The 20,586-nt window shown below is 40.4% G+C and overlaps 2 protein-coding genes across 6 annotated transcripts in view; both read left to right on the top strand.

Annotated features, from left to right (window-relative positions):
* The window catches only part of KLHL2 (kelch like family member 2), a 61,921-nt gene extending 55,653 nt beyond the window's left edge, over positions 1-6,268 (top strand). For 2 of the 5 annotated variants that reach the window (XM_037377408.1, XM_037377383.1), the window contains 3 exons: positions 4,051-4,191; positions 4,355-4,498; positions 5,156-6,268. In XM_037377408.1, coding sequence (XP_037233305.1) covers positions 4,051-4,191; positions 4,355-4,498; positions 5,156-5,184 — 314 coding nt within the window. In that variant the 3' untranslated portion in view covers positions 5,185-6,268. Of the gene's footprint in view, positions 1-352; positions 3,041-4,050; positions 4,192-4,354; positions 4,499-5,155 lie in introns of those variants that run through there. The other 3 variants (XM_037377393.1, XM_037377373.1, XM_037377398.1) reach the window with 2 other exon arrangements.
* Positions 6,269-7,319: 1,051 nt separating this feature from the next.
* Positions 7,320-15,827, top strand: MSMO1 (methylsterol monooxygenase 1). Its single transcript, XM_037377360.1, has 7 exons — positions 7,320-7,424; positions 7,690-7,756; positions 8,970-9,279; positions 10,317-10,465; positions 11,346-11,472; positions 13,202-13,356; positions 14,841-15,827. Exons 3-7 carry the CDS (start codon positions 9,025-9,027, stop codon positions 15,046-15,048), a joined length of 894 nt encoding a protein of 297 aa, XP_037233257.1. The 5' UTR covers positions 7,320-7,424; positions 7,690-7,756; positions 8,970-9,024; the 3' UTR covers positions 15,049-15,827.
* Positions 15,828-20,586: the final 4,759 nt, after the last annotated feature.

Here is a 20,586-nt window from a genome sequence, read left to right as displayed (position 1 = left end):
TCCTTGCTTTTTGTATTCCTCCTTTTCCTGTAACTTCTGATGTTTTTAACATATAGACTAATACGCATGGATTGTGACAGTCAATTTAATATCATCTAAATAACACGGTAGCAAAATCTATGTGGCCAGGTTTAAAATATATTTCTTCAAAGATGTCTCTTTGCCAGTGTAGGGCTGATTTTTCTAATAGTTTTTTCAGGATAACTGAATTGTAACTAGATTTCTGCCTCTTTGGAGGACTTGTTCTGCATTCTGATTCACTGCGGGAAATTTTGTCCTTGTTCATTCTTAAGTTTGTATTACTGGTTTCATCGTATTACTTCCACTTATGTACCCTTTGTTTCATCTTCAGTAATTCTTCTCATCACCTGGTGTTTACATCCTTTGGATATGTATAGGCTACTACATGTTATCCTTCCTTATCGGTTAGTCAAGGTATATCCATTTATTTCCTTATAAATCCCGGTTTTTGGTTTTGTTTTTTTTTTTTGTGGCTTTCTTTTTTCCCTTCTTACGATTCTCAGTATGTGTATTTCTCTTCAAAAGTCCCTGTGGTATTCTGCTTTTGTTTAAAGAAATGATGTTTCCACAGTTCCAAATTGACTTTAGCATTTTCATTATCTATTTATATTATGGACTCAAATCTCATTTACTGTTCACTGTCCTCTATTTGTCTTTTGGTATTTCAGGTTTTTTCAACTCGCAGAAGTTGTTTTATTTCTCTAGATGTGTTACCATGGACTTTTTCAAGTCAAATTGCATGGCATTATTTTTCTACATTTATTTTTTTAATAGTTACTCAAGTCACTTTTTTGCCAAGTACTCAGTGGTGCTTTTTAGTAACACCCTTCAAGTATCTACTGGTGATTGCAATAATGTGCTTCATAATTGGAAGAGTTGTTGCTACAAATAAAACTGGATGGACCTCTAGGACGCTCAATAGTTATCCCGACTTTCATCTTGCCTTCCATTATTCTTTATTAATGCTGAACAGTTTTTAATCTGTATCATGATGTCTAAATTAAGACCAAAATTTTTCAAAAGAAATATGCAGAAGTATTACAATCGTTACTAGAATTAAGATAACTTAGTTTGTGATACTTTTATTATACCTTTACGAAATCAGCAAGTTGGTAAGTCTGTTATTGCTAAAGGTAATGTTTTAATTGTGTTTCTAAACTAAAACTGTTTGAAGGCAACATGATAAATTGTATCTCCAGAAAACATAGTTGTCTTGCAAAAGTTCTGGTTGCTCAAGTCTGTGTGGAGTAAATTCTGGATTAAAAAACGGCCAGAGTTGCAGTAGAGGTACTGTTTAATACTCCTGTCTGATACTGGCAAGTTTTGAGTAAAATATTTATATGAAATGGGCAAATTACAGGTATCATTATGAAGACAAATAGTGTTGGTGGATTGTGACAAAGCTTCATTTTGCAATTTGCCCGCACACCCATTTTATCTCAGTGGTTTTTGTTTTGTTTTGTTCTTTTCTTAATACTCTGGTTTTGCAAACTATCGTTGTGCTTGTAGCCTATTTATACACTAGATATTGGTATTTTCAGGATTTTTTTTTAATGTTGAGTTATTGCTATAACTCTGAAATTAGTGCCTTAGATACACTAATTACTGGAATCTTTCTGCCCCTCTTCCCTCCCCTTGTCCCAGAGCTCAGGACTGTATGTGTTTACTCAACACTCTGCTGCCTTTTACCTTGTCCTCTGATTAAACAAAAAAAAAAAAAATTGGGGAGGAAAAGTAAATGTAGTCAGTTATTTCAGATTCATGTGACTGACTAAAATAATCAACATTCTTCTGTGTCACTCTGTTAATACCTGGAAAATTATATTTGTGCGTAGGGGAGTGGATGGTAATGTGAAAATCATGACTATTGATTGAGCTTGGTTGTAGTGGCCAAATACCTAAAACCACCAGAACTGTTTCAATTGGCAATCAGTCCTGGTGGTGTTCCAGGTGCTAACTACAGATAATTGTATTCATGTATTAAACCTCTGGATCTCTGGTCATCTGAAGGAACTTAAGCCCGTCTCTTCTGTTCCTACTGCTTCAGCTTCATTCAAAAGCAGCTTCAGTTACTCTTCTTTAGTGCCAACTGCTTCTCAGTTGATCAGTGCGGGGACAGATCTCTTTCCAGCAACATACTGGGATGAGGAACATCAGATCCAGATAGAGGCCATTTGGGAGGGATGAGAGATATAAGACAGGGTCCTGAAAAATGGGCAGGAAAGAAAAATTAACAAAGAAAGGAGAACTCGGAAGACGGCAACAAGAGGATACAGACGGAAGGAGCAAGGAATAAGGTAGGACTTGGAAACTGGGTGTGGGATTAAGGGAAAATGAAGCACCAAAGAAGAACGGAGGACGTTATTAAAAAAAAGGAGCTATCAAAGAAAAAATGGCAATGTGGCAGAGGGGAAACTACACACTGAATAGGAAGGTCAGTAACTATACTGAAAACCTGGGGGTGTGTGTGGGGGGCATTTGTGTCACATCACATATTTAAACTAAACACTTTAGCCCTCCTTCTAGCTCTGTAGTGTTTAATTCTACAGAAGCTGAATGTTGTATTATCCTGTGTAATGGTGTGATCACAGCGGGAGAAATAAAAGCGGTCAACTATACTATGACATGATAGCTAGAAATAATAGCAATAAAAGAGGAATTAAATTAACTGGCAAAGATAAGGGGAAATGTTAGTAGTGAATGTCACTGATAAAGTGTTAGATAGCATGACTTATAAAAGTGTCCTATTAAGAAGCTTTTTTTCAAATTTGCAGTAACAATTAACTCTTCCATGTTTCCTTCCCCTCTTCCTTTAATTATTAAAATTTGTCTTTTTATTAAGAAAATGTAGTTATTTCAGCAGGAGTAGTTTCTGTCCTCATTTAGGAATAGCTGTTAAATAAACATTAGTGATATGTTTTCAAAGGTATTTCGGTTGGCTATTAAGGTCTCAGGGTTCTCTTTTTAACCCAGCTTTTTTATTTTTTATTTTACTCTGAAGGACTTAACTGATCTTTTGCATTCATATTTGCTGTTTCCCTTTAAAAAATTTAAGCTGTGCCCTTTCCATGGAACCTTTTAAGAACTATACTTGCAAATCTGTATCTCAGCTTTGAGTTTCATGATCTTAAATGTGACATATGTAAGATTTCTCAGCATACTTTCATAGTGTTTTTTCAGTTGTTTTTATAGTCCATTGCTCACAATTTTTAATGCAAAAAACCTACGTTTCTGAAATCTATTATGTTTGGGTTCTAACAGTGGATTATAAAGTGAGGAATGCACAGGCCTTCTTTTCTGTTTCTCCTATATCATCTTTTCAGTATGTGCAGCCCAATCAGCAAGTAGATACAGACTAGCTTTATTCTTTCGTTCCAAGCTTATAGACTGATAAACTTCTATTGTAAATCTAAGAAGTCCCTTTAATATCCTTTTGGGTATTTGGGTAACTGAAGCTTGGTTCAAGGAAGTTTGGTGTCTGAATCCTGGAGGAGGAAGGTGCTGACTCTTTAATTTTGTTTCATATATAGGTTTACAAGGTATTCCAGCCCTTCAGTGGAAACATCCCTATTGTATAATGTCTATCCATTCAGCTTTCATCCTCTGTACTGCGCATTTTTTTACTTTCTAAAAATTCACTTACGCTTTGTCATCATGTCAGATTTCCGTTATGCTGGCTGAGCATGCTGTCTCATTTACTGTCACTTCTAATTAGTCCTAGATTTCAATAGTCCTCTTACTCCCGCACATCATTTTTCACCTAGAATTTTCTAAATCTTCTGTTGCAGAACAGCTCTGGTCTTTGTATGCTGCAGTGTGGTAGATAGGCACACAAGACATGTTATCAGTGTCTGCTGTAGTTACTGTCTGTTTCCTTTAATGCGTCCTGACCCAAATGTTTTTGGAAATAACATTCCTAACATTGACTGGATGAAGGATTTGTGTTAATGGACATAATATTTGTTGTTTCTCCTTTGTATCAGTCAAACCATTCTCTGGTTAATTTTTAGTATTTTCATATGTTCACAGGTGTTGGTGTGTTAAACAATTTATTGTATGCGGTAGGTGGTCACGATGGTCCTTTGGTAAGAAAAAGTGTTGAAGTGTTTGACCCCGTTGCCAGTACATGGAAGCAGGTTGCAGACATGAACATGTGCCGAAGGAATGCAGGTATAACAACAATTACTTGAAAACAGCAGCAGTATTGTTTGGTGTAAATGGCATGTTCCTGGACTTCTGCTGCTTTCATGATGTTGCAGAATAGAAACCATGCTTTTGCAGGGTGAACAGGCCAACTGCTAATTTTCATACTGGTTTCCTGTGCTTTTATTAGGTGTTTGTGCTGTAAATGGTCTCTTGTATGTAGTTGGAGGAGATGATGGTTCCTGTAATTTATCAACAGTGGAATATTATAATCCAACAACTGATAAATGGACAGTTGTGTCATCCTGTATGAGTACAGGGAGGAGCTATGCAGGTAATGTCTATAGATATTTTTTTAACAGACTTTTTACAGTATAACAGCTAGGTTAAGAAATTTGACAAAGCGTCCAAAGACCTATCTAAGGTAAAACTAAGATACTAAAATGAGTATCAAGAATCTGGTGATAGGTTTTGAGTGGTGTCTTCAAACTGTTACTTGCTACAAGGAAAAAAATGGTATTAAACTGTACTTGAGGGATTTAGCACGTAAGTGGTGAGTCAGAAAAATGACTCGGGTATGACCAGTCCTTTTATGAACATGGGATCTGTGTCTCAATCTACGGGGTCCAATTCTTAAGTTCTTTAGGATTTGATATTTAGAAAACAAGAGCTGATTAAGGAATCTTTTACTTCAATAATTGCAGTTTCTCAAATGAGTTAAGTGAATGTTACGGATGTATTTCACTGATAACAAAATTATACATGAGTAATGGAAAATTTTTTCAAGTGAAACTTTTGAAAACTGCACTGATTTAGAAAACTGTCAGAGAAATTAGGGAAGATAAAACACTGATTTTTTTTTTAATGGTTTCTGATGCACATTTTTTTGACATTATGCTAGTTGCAAGGTATTATATTAAAACCTTATTTCATATTCTTGATTTTTTTTTTATACTACCTAAAGTTTTATGCCTCTCCTTTCTCACTTTAGGTGTTACAGTTATCGACAAACCATTATGATCAGTGAAGGGATTTTCAACTTGATTATGCACTAGAAGCAGTCTTCAACAAGTGTATTTGAAGTGACTGAGTATCTTAAGCACTTCTCTACTTGTAGCTGCACCTTGAGTCACAGTGGAAGATGTGACTGTCTACAATTGCAGATGACAGATGATGAAGATTACTCTAGGTAGAAGCAATGCGTAGGATTATTCTGCAGTTGAGCAGAAGCTGATTGAATTTTTAAAGTCAAGTGGACCTTTTTTTTTTTAGCAAGGTCTTAAAAAAAAAAACAACAACCCACTTTTGTAAGGACCGGCTTCTGTCAGTCATGACTGAGAAACGGATTGTCAGTGAAGAATGGTGTGTATTCTGGTGAAAGTAAATTTTTGTCTTATTTTTTCCAGAGTCTAATAAATATATTTAAAGAAATGAACCGTCAGTCTTCATAGTAGGTATTGAATCCCACCTCAGTAATTCAAGCTGGCATGGGGTAAATCTGTTTCCTTTTATAAAACTTTTGTTACATGACTATACTATGTGCATATGTTTGTGTGAGCCTAAGTTGCTTTCTATTGAAATTCTTCAAAACCTGATTTTACTATTTATAATTTGGCAAAGTACTTTGAATATGTCAGTACTATGTTGTAAAACAGAGTTGTATTTTTTGATATGTAACAATGCTTAACGCTACTAATTCCCATTGAAGGAGATCAGAGATGGTATAACACTTCTCGAACAGGTGTAATTTCAAAATCTTTTTAATAAAAATGTTGCCTGTACTTATGATTTTTTTTTTGTGTTCAATTTTGGTCACACTTAGATGTTACTTATCTTTTTATCCAAAAGGTGATTTGGCATGAAAATAACTGAAAATTTATAATGTATGAAATTGCATTGAACTTGCATGGTACTAAGGCCTATTTATGTGTGTAACCTTAGCTTCTGTTAGCTAATACCTGAATATACTGTATGTGGCCATGCTTCTAAAGCAGCTCATTTTTATTCGTTCTTGGACGGCCTCCTTTCTAACATGACCAAAGTTATTGTCATATTTGAGACATTTTCTTCTAATAAAAGTTTGTATATTGCTTCCTAATGCCAACATATGGCTTAAAACACGTGTTTCTGAATGCAAGTCTCAAATCAAAGAATTGTACATCGGTGAAGAGGTTTGGGGGTGGGGTTGGGGTTCTAAAGACCTGAATGCAAGCATATTGAAAAGAACTTCTGAGGTTTAGGAACTGATCATGTAAATATCGCTCATTTGCAGCAGGTCTGTTGTGGAAAGCTTTGGTCTTCAGTGAGTGAAGGTGTAGTGGCCACCTCCAAGTTCCAGCGAAGCTCATGGCTTGGTGTGGCGCAGGGTTTTGGCAGAGGCTGCATTTACATCGATGATGGCGTTTCACTGTGGGTGCCGGGGTGTGACACGTTGTGGTAGCGGGCTTCAGCAGGAACTTTTCACTGAGGCTGTGCATTTGTATTTGTAGAGTTTCACCGGCAGGATGCCGAACTCGGTGCGTACGGTTCTGGCCCGTTGCCACCCTGCCATACCTTGTGTTCGTCATTTATTTATGCTGTGGGCGGTTATGTCAGTTCTCCTACGCAAGCCCCTGTGCCCCCGCACGGTCGCCACCGGTCGCGGCTGCGCGCCCACGGGCCGTGCCGCCCCCCGGAGAGCGAGAGGGCGGTGGCCGTGGGGCACGGCCCGCTTCACACGCAGCGGCGGGAACGAGCTGCGGCGGCGGCTTCCCTCGGAACGATCGTCTCCTTCGCACCCGCGGCCCGCGCTCTGCCTGCCTGCCGCCAGGCTGCCTTTCTCGGCGGTTTCTGCCGCCGGTCCCGCCCGGGCCGGCCGTGCGAAGAGCAGAGGCGAGCGCAGGGGCGGCACCCCAGGGAGCGGCACCACCGGCGGCCCCGGGGCGGCTGAAACGCCGCGCCCGCCTCAGTTACCGGTCCCCGCCTCATCACGTCTCCGACGTCAGCCCGCGTCCCTCCCGCCTCATTGGCCGCGGGCCGGGGTCGCACTATCCTCACTCCACCCCTTCAGCCAATGGGCGCGCGGGAGCCGCAGCGCCGTGCCGGCCCTCCTCACGCCTGACTCTCCGCCGCTGCCGCCAGCCAGCCAATGGGCGCCGCGCGGGGTGTTGCCGAGCGGCCAATGGGAGGGCGCTCTTGAAGAGGCGGCGGTGCCGGTGCCGGCGGGTGTTATTCCTGTGGCGGGCGCGGGTGTGGTCGGTGCCGCTGCTGCCGTCACCCAGGTGAGGGGGCGCCCCGCCAGGGGAAGCCGAGGGCGGGCGGGCGGGCTGGCTGGCTGTCGCGGCCTGACCCGGGGGTGCCGCTGCTGGGGTGTGGGCGCCCGTCCGGCTGTGCGGCTGCTCCGCGGGGAGGGCCGGCCGTGCGCGGGTGCTGCCGGCCGTGCGCGGGTGCCGCCGGCCGGGCGTCTCCCCTGGGCATTCCCCCGCCGCCGCCGCCATCGCCCCGAGCGCGGGTGGCGTGTGCCAGGGTCTCTCCTCTTCCTCACAGGGGCCGCGGACGGTCTGGGACCCCGGAGTAGCCTGGTCCCTCGGCGAGCCGGCGGCGTTCCCGGAGGGTGAGTAGCCGCGTGTGCCCGCCCGTCGGGAGCTCGGGCTGGAGGCCCGCTGGGCGGCTGCTGCCGCGCGTTCCCCTCAACACGGTGTCCGTCGTGGTGTTCGTGCTTTAATGGGAGCGATAGCGTCGTGGTGCCGTTGCCAAGAGGGAAACACGCCAACTGATGCCAGATACCGCGCTCGGTGCGGGGTTTGTGCTGGGCCCGGCCCGGGAGCGGCGGATGGGGGCCCGTGACCCGCAGGGGCGGCGCGGGGCGGCCGGGCAGCGCCTGCGGGGGGGCTGGGCTGGGGCCGGGCTGCCTGGGGAAGGGAAGCCTCGGGGAACACCTCGCTGCGGCCTTTCAGTAAGTAAAGGGGCCTTACAAGGACCATGGAGAAAGACTTTTTGTGAAGGTCTCTAGCAGCAACACGAGGGGCAGCGGTTTTAGACTAAAAAGGTAGGTCTGGATTGGGTATATGGGCATAAGGACAGTGTTTTTTACTCTGAAAGCGGTGAGACACTGGAACAGGCTGCCGAGGGAAGCAGTGTATGCTTCCATCATTGGAGGTATTCAAGGTAAGGTTGGATGGGGCTTTCACCTGCCTGATCTGGTGAAAAATGCCCCTGTCCCAGCCCAAGGGGCTTGGACTAGATGACCTTTCCCTTCCAACCCAAACCAACACTCATTCTATTCTGTGGAAGCGGCAGAACTTTGGGGTGCCTGCAGGAGCACTGCTCCTGTGCTTTTGCAAACTGTGACAAAAACTCCATTGCTTACAGAGAGGTGGATTGCCTCGAGCCAGCTGCAGTCTATAAAGGCAGTCTGCCGTGTTGTAGTTTGTGTGGATTCTGGCTCACAGCTATGAGAAGAATGAGGCTGGATAATCCAGAGATTGGGGTTGATTTAATTTTTAGATCTGACTTGAACCTCTCTGTGATCTTTTAGTACAGAATACAATTATCTTGCAAAAAGCTTGAAATGAAATTGGGTAATAATTAATATTTTTTTTATCCCTTTGCTCCTAATCTCAAAACCTGAGAGCTGATTGCCTCTCAAATTGGTTTGCCTCTCAAACCAATCTTAAGCTTTGTTCTTTTAGACTGTTCTGTAGAAAGAGAATCTGCTTTTCCCTTCCCTTTACTTTAAAACTAGGTGACAGCTAACATAGGTAGCGTGGTTTTTTTTTTCCTGAAGGTGAACTGCTGTTTATTATTTTTTTTCTCAAAATGTGCAGGTTACTTACAGACAACTGTACCAGAACTATAATTGTGATGGTTTATGTTTGAACGATGGCAGTGAACGACAGTGTTAATATCTTGAATTCTGCTTATCTGGCGGTGGAATATATAGACTCCTTCTTGCCTGACAATCCTCTGCAGCAACCATTTAAAAATGCCTGGAATTACATGCTGGATAACTACACAAAGTTCCAGATTGCAACTTGGGGATCACTTATAGTTCATGAAGTTTCGTACTTCTTACTCTGTGTACCTGGATTTGTCTTCCAATTTATACCATACATGCAGAAGTATAAAATTCAGCAGGTAAGACAGAGTTGTGAACTACAAGCTTACTGATTTGTCTGTATAGATGCGTGAAGTAGAATGTATAACTGCAGTATCCTAGTTTCCAATTTGTATGACTCCATTTCTTCTATCACTTGGACGTCCTGGAATTGACAGAAAAAAATTCCAATGTGTGTGAGGAGAGCAAGAGAAGTGAATTTTGAGGAAGGAAGGGAGTTTTTTCTGAGGGAGGGTGTCCTTTCCACCATGGTGGTATAAAGAGAAAAGTGTATGTCAATCTTTATGTTAGCAAAGTTATCTATATAGTTTATGTGTCAACAGGGGAAGGTGTAATAGCATCTGGTAGTAGAGGTGTGTCTTGATATTATGAAATAATTAAGCAGTGTGCTTATTTAATAGCAAGCATCTCTTTCAGAGAACCTCTATGCGCACTGTCTTGAAAGGATTTTGAAGTTTTTTAACGATGGAGAAGCCTGGGATGGACTGTGTGCTCCTAATTGATAGTAAAGTCACAATCTGTATTTAAGGATGGTAATTTTCCTCCAGTTCATTGTAATTTGAATTGGAAATTAATAATGCCAGCTCCTAAATTACTATAGGAATTAGTGAAATGTCTCCCTGCAAAAACTAGAAGTTATCAAGGTAACTTACTTCTTCATAGGCTTGTATCTTCAGCATCTTTGTATTATTCTAGCTGTAGAAATACATTCTGTGGTGTAAAGAAGAAAAGCGAACTTAGATTTGCGTTCAGCTGTTGAAAATAAAGTGCTCCTGCTAACTGATAAAAAGAATAGTTTGGGGCAACTGGCAAAGACAACTTCTGTTGAGAGGCTTACTTCATATTTTATAAAAAGCTAGCTTAGAAAAATGAGGTTTTGAAAAAGCTGAATCCAATCCCATGTAATTTGTATTGCCTGAGTTAATTTTTATTATTGGAAGACCTGCTATCTGTCTTCCAAGGTGAAATGGAACTGCCTCTAAAGTAGTTTTTGCAGCACTATGGTTATGTGCAATAGAAATATCTAATACAACTGATTCTTTTTGCTGCTTCTTAGGATAAACCAGAAACATGGGAAAAACAGTGGAAGTGTTTCAAAACGCTGCTCTTCAATCACTTTTTCATTCAGCTTCCTCTGATTTGTGGCACCTATTACTTCACAGAGTACTTTAACATCCCGTATGAGTGGGAAGAGATGCCTAGATGGTAGGTAGATTTTTCTTACATGTTGATGCTGAGTATGTTGAAGGCAGAATATTTAACAGATAGCATCGTCAATTCTAATACACAATAATTTTTTGGAGATGTGAACTGTATTTGTTAGTCTTGCTTCTGTTGATGGTTAATTGCTAGAAGAGCTGATTAAAACTTACAAGAGTTCTTTAAATGGCCCCAAATGGATCTGATACTCAGAAGGGAGATTAGGAGGGAGTTTATGGAAGCGAAGCAAGCTTCATGACGGCATGGGTTTAATACTGGATTTCTGGGGGGGTTTATGCAAAATTTTTTTATTCCTCCTAAGTGTTTCTTCCCCCTCCCTTGTTTTATGTCATAGCAGCAGTGTGTCCTTCAAAGGAGACAATGTACCACCTGCTTGACATTTTCCTCCTTATGCACTAAACTGATGTACTTTTAAACAAAGCTGAATTAATTATAAATGCTGCCTCCTCCCCCACGCCACCCCTGCCTCGATAGTGGTTCTTTGCAAAAGAAGGTCATCTTTCTTGGAATGCTATTTTCTGTTTAGTTTAGACAGCTGACGTAGCTCTGTATTTTTATATCTAGGCCATACACAGTCTATGGGTGTTCCTTACAGACTGCACGTGTAACATTGGAAGGACAGCTTGCTATACTGCGTGCTGACTCCCTTCAGCATATCAACACATGAGCTGATAAGCCCAGTAGCCCATGTACCTGGTCATTAACATTTTTAGTATGTTAAAAAGACAGTGTTAATAATGCACTGTTATTCAGTCAGTAATAGGCTGAACATTTCCTACCCTTACTGGTAGATAACTGTTTTCTCCATCAAGATTGTGCATCTGCTAGTATATTCTATAACTAATAGCTCTTCTGCTTTTTAAAGGTATGTTCTGGTTGCCCAGTGTTTTGGATGTGCAGTGATTGAGGATGCCTGGCACTATTTCCTGCATAGATTGCTGCATCACAAGAGAATATACAAGTATATCCATAAGGTTCACCATGAGTTTGTTGTATGTATTCCTTGATATTTTTTAATAGTTTTTAGTATATAAGGTTTCATACAACTTGTTTAAACATCTTATTTGAAAGACTTAAGAATTTTGTATCCCTCTAATACTGTGATAGATGTCTTTTCTTGAGCTCTTTGTCAGGAACAGGCATCCATTTTGTTTCTGAAAACACCTCCTGTAATTTTATTTCATTTAATGGAAATGAAAGAGTGCACTCTTGCTAAAGTTTGATCATATCTGTGGAGCTAGGTGCAGCAGGCTTTTAGAAGTTTATTATAGGTCTCATTGTTAGGGGAGGGGAAATGATAGATTTCTGGTTTTGATTGTTCGTCAGTTCTCCACCATTTAGGGTGTTGTTTAGGGCATACTAATCCCCAGAAGATGAACCTGCACAGCCTGGGTGTGTGCATCATGTGTGCAGCATACTTGATTCGGGGAAGGATTGTAGCTTTGGGTATGGGCCTCGTGGAAGCAGTATAGCCAGTTGTGTGAATCTGCATGGAGAGCACAGTGCAGCATGCAGATATATTGGGTGGCTCTGTGTGTATCGGGTGTTGGAGCTGACACTAAGCACAAAGTAATGAGCCGTGCTTGGCTGGAGGTGGCACTGTCTGAGTAAGGTAGGGTGCAGCAGTGCCTACACCTGGTAGTATCGCCGTGTTTAGATGGCACTGGCTTTGGGTCACAGAAGTGTTAATGCTACGGTGTGTGTGTTGTGTTTCAGTGTGTAACTTGTACTGTGCCTAAGGTCAGCTGCAAGCTGCTGGGTTAGGGCTGGTTTATACAGACTGCCGGTAGTAGAGAGGCTTGGTATTGATTGATGCGTTCATATTTATGTACATCTGCAGCAGCAGATACTGTTTTCCTCTTGCTCCTGGCAGCCCCTCAGGTTTCTGACAGGAGCAGCTTCTGCCCGTTACTCTTGAGAGTGGTTAGTAGTTCATACGGGAGTCATCTGTAGACTAATGGCAGTTTCACTAAAAACTCTCCCTGATGGTAAAAGTCCATAAGCCAAAGTGGACTTTATTTTTCTTCCGATAACCAAACTTAAAATCTTCAGCATTAGATCAAATTTTTTTTAATTGTTCTTTGTATGGTGTTCTACTTCTGAAAACTCTCAGTAGAATGTTTTTTTTGGTAAACCAAATGTAGGAATGACTCGGGGGTGTGTGTGTGTATATACACACACATATGTAAAGGAAAGAAAATGTTTTATTTCTGTCTCAAACATTTGAAGGGTAGAAATTTATTTTAAAAAAATCATCAAAGTTGAGGGATTTTTTTATTTTTTATTTTAAAAATAAACTAAGTGAATCCCGATTCTGAAAATATTTTGGCTTCCTTCTTTCTTCTGCTTCCAAGACTAGATGCATAGCAAAACTGATAGGAGCTTGCCAAACGCTTTAATATTCCTGAAATAACACACTGGCCTGGGGTAAGGGTAAGCCTAAACAAAAGGTTTCAACTAGTAGTGAAGTGTTTGGAATCACTAATGGGATGATAATCCTTATGTCTTTGGAATACTGTTTTCCCAACGAGGAGCTGAACACCCGTGTTAAGGCCTTTGCTCAATTGTACCATTTCCTTTGCCCACAACATCATTCAGTTTGTCCTGTTGTAGTCTTGTGGGGTGCTGGGAACGGGAGAGTACTGCAAGATGGTGATTCTGATTTGGGGGTATATAAAATCAAAAATGGTGACTGTTTTCCTGTCTGTTACCTCTTTATAGTCTCCATTTGGAATGCAAGCAGAATATGCACATCCTCTGGAAACACTTATCCTTGGAACTGGCTTTTTTATTGGGATTGTTGTTTTCTGTAACCATGTGATTCTTCTGTGGGCGTGGGTGATATGTCGCTTGATGGAAACCATTGATGTACACAGGTGAAATCCTCATTGCCTTCTCTTCTCCCTAAGTCTGTCTCCAACTTACCTGTCTCTGTCATTAAGATTTATTGTTTATTTTGCACTGAAATGCTTTTACCTGTCTTACAAAGAACAACATGCCTGAACAGTTACCAGTTTTCTCTTTTGAGGTTGTGTTAGTAGCAAATCTTGCTGATTAAGAGTGTAGGCTATCAGCTAGAGCATGACAAGGAGGGTTTCAGAAGCTAGATGCCTGATTAGGATGTCTGGCTGTACAAATTAGGATATTTGGTGTACGAGTGATCTTACGCATGTTAGAACACCAAAAATCAATTACAAAAAGTGATATTCCAGCTAAGATTTTTTTTTCCATTTAGTACTTTGTCAGACAGTTTTGCTGGACAAGAGAAACTTTAGGCTCTACAACCACTGTCTGTCTTTAAAACAACTACATAAATTGCTTTTGTCTGTTTGTTAATTGTAAATACAAAGGACAAGTATTCCTGTTTCTGTAGTAAAACTGACTTCTTTCAGATTTGGCTCCACAATCCTAGTGCAAATCCCGGTAGGTTTGGTTGGGTCCATCTGTAAATGAATGAGCTTTTCTTCCTGTGTTCAAGAGGAAGAGGGCAGTAGGAGTTCATTTTTAAAATGCCAGTATTAACACTTGACCTTACGTCTTGTAGATACGTTAGGAAGCATATGGTGTCTTCTTGTAAGCTGTGTCAAGTGTTTTAGTGGAATGTGAGCTACTAATGAACTCATTGTACAAATCATTGCGGGTTTCATTATATGTTGCTTGTAGACTGAGAAGTGTATGTTGTGACATACCATGAAGTAATTGATGCAAATCTCCTTTGACAATTACGTGAGGTGTTTGTAACAAGTCACCTTGCACTCTCCCCACTAGGTGGTGGTAAGATGCCTTCCAGTACTACTAAGCAAAAAAGTTGAAATCCCTCTAAACGAAGTGCTTTTAATATTATTTTAATTGTATATTTCAAACATTTGAAGAACTTGCAATAAGCTGAAAATAAGACTAGAAATACTACAGTTGTAGTTGATCTGAGATGCTGTTTGAGGAGGAGCTGAGCTGAGGTTCGTAGCTTGTCACGAAAAGATAGTGTTACTGTTCCTCCTTCCTAATGTCACACTGAGTCAGGAAAAGGTGCTAAGCCAGCAGGAAGTCACCCACTGTGAGTTTATTTATTTATTTATTGGTGACTTTCTTGAATGTTTTTGTATTGCCAAGTACACTGAGCTGAAAAGGCCAGCGAGTACCAAAGCTGTTGTGGGGAGTTTACAGAAGTATTTGGCTAGGATAGGAGGGGTCTTGTTTTTCATATTACGCCAGTATTTCAGTGATTATGGCAAGGTCTTATAATACCAAAAAATCTTTTCATTTTATATAAAAATGACAAGTTATGGCCTATGTTTTGTGTTTTATGTCTGGAAAAAGTCCTCACTCTAGTTACTTTTTATCTTTTTTTCCTCCCCTGTAGTGGTTATGATGTTCCACTGAACCCTCTTCACTTGGTGCCTTTCTATGCTGGGGCTCGTTTTCATGATTTCCATCACATGAACTTTATCGGCAATTATGCTTCAACTTTCACGTGGTGGGATAGAATCTTTGGTACAGACTCTCAATTCATTGCCTATAAAGAAAAAGAGAAGAAGCAACAACTCATAACAAAGAAGAAGGTTAACTAGATTTCCAGTGTAAAAATTCTGATGCTAATACTGGTAGTCAACTTTTGCTTTTCTGTAAAGCAAAATAGGGATTGGGTGTTAAGCATAAATCTTGTTCCTTGGCTACTAAGTGGTAGGCAAAAACAGCTAATTACACTGCAGCATCTTCCTAATGGGAATGCTTTCTATTTTATACATAAGCACTGCATATATTTTAACTACAGATTTAAAGATGATGCAAAAAAAATGAGATGACTTGTGTCTATCCTTTTTCTTTGGGGGGGGTGTGTGTGGAAGTAATATTCAGTTTTATCTTCAATGTTGCCCACTTTGGATCCAGGTGGAATTGTATATGTACACTGAAATTTGACTTAGTTTTTTTAAAATATATATTCTTAAATTTGTAATTTCAAATAGCAGAACATATTAACTAGTATAAGAACTGTATTATTTAAATACTGGATAAAAGTTGCTTAGAACCAAAACATCTGTTAATGGGGAGCTTGGACTGGCCTTTTGCACACTGGATAATGCGAACTGTTAATAACTGAATACCTGGCTAAACACGAGTTAGCAGAGACATTCCTGATCCAGATTTATTACGTTATTTTAGATTACAGGGTAAAAAGAATAGAAGTTTTTAATTGAAGAAACTGTTTTTTGCTGCTCTTTTGAAGTTGGTCTGTCAGTGTACTTAGCATTTACATTACATTCTTGTCTGTGTGTTGTAATTTGCTGAACTGACTTGTTGCTATATTTGCACTTGTGACTGATGAAATAAATGTGGTTTGGTTTGATGCGTGTATTATACCTTTCATACGTTTTTTAAAAACAAAGCTTTAATAGAAACCATATAGGATATAGTGTCTTACTCTGTTAATCTCTTTAATGAAGCAGCATTGTTTCTGTTAGTATGGTCTACAGCAGTTAAACTGTTAAACTTCTTACAGAGACAGCAGTAAAAAATGGAGATGGAGAACATCTTGTAAGTACCGCTGGTTTGTGTTTTGAGGGACTGATTACATAGCTACTCAGTGTAGTGACAACTTTTGGGCCAAGTGCATTCTCAAGTTAAGCTACAGCTTTCCAAACTAGAATCTCAAAATCTACTATTTGAGTTGTACTCCTAATAGAAGCAGTAGTCTAATATTGTTGAATCTACTCTGTCTGTTGCCCAGGACATAACAGTGGAAGTATTTAAGAAGGGCTTAACCCTTGCAAAGGTCTTGCACTTTGAAGAGCAGCTGACATGAAAATACAGACTTCAAATACCACTTCATCTACCCTGTAACCCCTTTAGAGACGCTTAGAGTGTTTTGCTTATTCAAAACCACCTGAGTTTTCATGCCGCTTCACATGAAGTCTGGTGTATGTAATACTCTGAACAGGCACTCCTGTGGAAGTGCAGATGAGATCAGGTGTCTTAACAAAAAAACCAAGGTGTTAATGACATTCAGAGTGATTCAGATATTACTTGAGATGTGGGAGTGGTTCAGATTCCTCTTCTGCATGTGTTTTGTGGAAGCTTTTACTTCTCTGTCTGTATCCCTGTTGAATCAGTGTTACTCCCCTTCTCTGTAAAAGGAAGTAAAAAAACTTGACTGCGGCAGGTGAATGGAAGCTGAAATCCTGTGTTCACTTTATAGCAGAGACTGGTACTTAAGACTTGCTGAATCCATATGCACTGCCAGCCTGAACTCTCCAAAGCAACCTTTTTAATCAGATTTCAGAGATGGCCATTATCCTCTTTGCTTTTTCAACTCCCACTCTCGTCCTGCAGCTGCAGCCATACTTAGCTTTACTTTACTGAACCCCTAGCCTAAAAATACAAAGAGCTTTTAGTGCTTCGGATTTTTCCTGCATACAGGATTTTATTCAGTGGTTCTCAGCCTGCTGGCTTGTGCCTATATGCACCCTGTCACAAAATTGTGTACAGCTATGACCCAGTTGCTTAAATACCCCAGTAAAGGTATTTGTAAGAGCTTGGTGCCTCCTCAGCTACTGGAGAGCTCAATCAGAGCACTAAAAGCTTTAGGATGACTTATAATGTTAAAACATATATTCCGTTCTTCAAGAGGTTTTTAAAATAAGGAGTGTAATTTTAACACGTTGCTTATGCCACCAGTTTAGGTAGTGTGCATGGTGTTTGCTTTTTTTTTTTTTAGGTTTGTTGTTCAGCCCTTGAATCCATCTTTTTCTGACACCCATTGCTATTTCAGGGGTTTGGGTTATTTTACACGTCCTTAGTGTACGATGTGATGACATCATTGCTTTTGATCTTTCTTTAACAGATCTCTGGAGAATTATGCAAGCTGTGCTTTATAAATTTAATTTTTGCTGAAAAAATGTGCCTCTGTTAGAGAGAGGAACTTGCATTTGAAAATGACAGGCTTGTTTTGCCGCAGGACTCGGGCAGACCTGCATTTTACCACCGCACGCCGCCTTTCAAATGCAGAACCTTGTATGTATTACCGAACGTAGTGATGCTGCCTGGTGAATGACCTGCTTCATTACTACGTATCTTCTATGAATATCAAGAACTATGTCAGGAAATTAGATTTTTGAGGTTTTAGGCCTTTTATTAAATAAGACTGCACTGATTTTTTTTTTCATATTTAGTGAGAGACAGTATAGAGAGTGTGTGCCATTCTGAATACTAAAAGGTATTTGTGCAACAGCAAAAAAAATGAGAGCAATGTATGGGTAACAGTCTCTGGCTCTTCACAAGGCACAACAAAACCTCACACAATCTGTTGTTCTTTATCCTCTTTAGCCAGGAGACAGATTTAACTCTTAGAAGTGGTAGGATAGGGGAATAAGAGGGGGAGCAACATCTTCCACAACTTAATCTTTTTCTGAAAGTCCAGTTTAGTTTAAGTAATGCTTATCTGTGGGAAATAACAGCTCGTACTCTCCCATAGGACATGACAATAAATCAAGTCCTGTAAAAGCGATGAATTAATTTCTTGGGTTTTGTGTCAAAAAAACATGGAAACTTGAAAAGTGTAATGAATTGTTAAGATTAGGATTGCAAAATAAACAACTGCTTTTGGCTGCTGATGTGGAATACTAAGTAAGGTTTATGTTACACTACAGCAAAGCTTGCCAGAAAATAATGATTGATACTATGATTTTATTTGTAGATTATATGACTTAATTTATTTCCATCACTGAGTTTATAATGAGTGACTGCTGAGGTAGACTGTTTTAAGGTAATTTTAAAGAAAAGTGCAGTATGTTTCTAGATTTTAACATGCATTTTACTGAAAAATGATACCGAAACCTACATTATGGCTACAGCTAGTTACTGCTGACTGTGGTGCCTGGTCCATTGCTTCCAAATCTCCATCCCGTTGCTGCTGCCTCTCTCTGCCAGGTGCAGCCTTTGGGTAAGTCTCAGCCATCAAACCCTGTAACTGGCAGGTTTCAACAGAGTTTTTAACAGGGAGAAGGCAACCTTTTGCCATGGGTTCTAGTTATAATTTTCTATCCGTGAAGGTAGTAAGCACAGCAATCAAATTGCTTTTTAATGGTATTTTTCACCAACTAACTGGATTATATAATGTCTTCCACAGCAAGGCGTAGCCTCTGTTTCTCAGATCCCTTCAGTGGCTTGTCTCTGGATTGTCAATGTCTTGTTTCACCCATAGATATCAGAACTGTGTCCCCGGATCATCCTTTCTAATACCACCTTGGCGGTATAATCACATCCTTCCTCTTAACCGTTGTCCTTCTGTCTAAACATTCAAAGATAAAATTAGCTGTTCTGCACCACTATGCTGGAAAACACAGTCAAGTTACCCATTTCTTGTGTTCTCTCCATGCTACCAGCAATACTGCTTGCCAGACTGTTAGGAGTGTGTTTTGTATTTCTTGCTCTTCAGCATAATTTGCAATTTGCTGCTCTGAAATATTTAAAAGTGCTCAACTTACCAAGTAATCTAAATCACATTCCAGACCCGCTGTATCTTTATTATTCACTGGTTTTTGTCATCTGCAAATTTTAATCAGTTTTGATTCACATTTATGTAATCACTGAATAAATTAGCCCCCGGACTTGAAATACTAATTGTTGTGTTTCTCTGTGTGAGTGTTTGGTGCTGTAGCCGTGCCATCTCTCAGGAACGGCATTGCAGTTCAGTCTCCAGGACCTAACACCGCTGCAGTGATTACTCCCGCAAATTGAAGGAAGGGGCAGCAATAAGCCACAGCCGTTTGTGTAGTTACACAGCGTGTAAGTGCAAACGTCAGGTACATAGATGTGAAATTTGAGTTGCAGCCTATGAACAGGCTCTGTGCAGTATTGTTACATGTATGGGGGTTCACCACCACAGTAAGCTCATGAACACCTGATAGGGTTGAGTTTCAGTAACATGGGTGAGTCATCTAACAGGTGGGGAGACAATAAAAGATTCAGTCTTGCAATACATAACTGGAAGGTGGGGTAGTTTTGGGTTTTTTTCCCTTTCTGTAACCTCCTGCTAACTGCCTCATCTGTATTTGCATTTTTAAATATTCATTCTTTTTTTGTTTATATTTCCTTTGACCTGCCTTTTGTTAAGCCTGTTGTCAAAGTACTGAAAACGCCACAACTTTCCGTATCTCAACCCTGTTTTGCAAGCAGCCAAGAAACAGAGCCACTGAGTTGTGTGAGACATTGGGGAGGTTGGTGATAGAAGCTTCTGCCTTGACAGTTTCCAGTGACCAGAGCTGCCAGGTATAGTATGTGTATATAATAAGCATTCAGGCAAGTTTTGTGAAAGCTTCTTCCACAACTTATCTCTACCTACTCGCCCAGAAAGTTGTCAACACTGAGATCAACTGTTCCCTTTGTAAAATTGATTGGAACTATTCTATCTCTATCATTAATTTCTTGATTGAAACCCTTCCTAGCCTTTACCTGGTCCTTTAGGACATATATGGTCCATAGCTGTTTTCTCTGAATAGCTGTGCTGTGTGAATACCCTAATTAGTCTTTCAGATTTTTTCCAAGGCTTTCCAATGCGATGTAACTGGCTACTAGCAGGCCCAAGATAGCCCTCCTCCGAGGGGGGCTTAAAGACCAGCTGGTGATTTGGTCTTGCTTATCTGAACACGCTTCTCCTTATGCATGCGTTATGGCCAGCATCCTACTTGTGTTCCTAGTATGTTAGAAAAAAACAGTCGTCTTCATGCAGTATAATGCACCCTCTCACTTCTTTCCAAATATAAATCAGAGAAGTTTACTGAGTATTTCCATGGTGTAATTATTAACCGTACTTTGCCTTTAATAGTGTGGCCTCCATCATAGAGTGTTTTTAGGATTTGTGCTGTTCTAATGTGCTTCTCTTGTTTTGAATGGATGTAGCTTTATGGTTCTCATTTTGGGTTATACAAGAAAACGGTTGCCTCAGCCTGCTTGTCTTGCCACACAAATAAAAAAAAGGTTCAGAATTACTCAAGTCTTGCAAGCAGAACTCTGTGAGCGTGAGGGTTTTTGGGCTTCTGGGGAAGATTTATTTATATACTTGTTGGTGAATCATGATTTGCTGAAAAAGATTCAGGCGAGTCAAAAGTGTT

Source organism: Falco rusticolus, chromosome 1 (assembly GCF_015220075.1).
Source record: "Falco rusticolus isolate bFalRus1 chromosome 1, bFalRus1.pri, whole genome shotgun sequence".
NCBI lineage: Eukaryota > Metazoa > Chordata > Aves > Falconiformes > Falconidae > Falco > Falco rusticolus.
The sequence above is the reverse complement of the archived record's forward strand: the minus strand, read 5'-3'. Positions and strand labels throughout refer to the sequence as shown.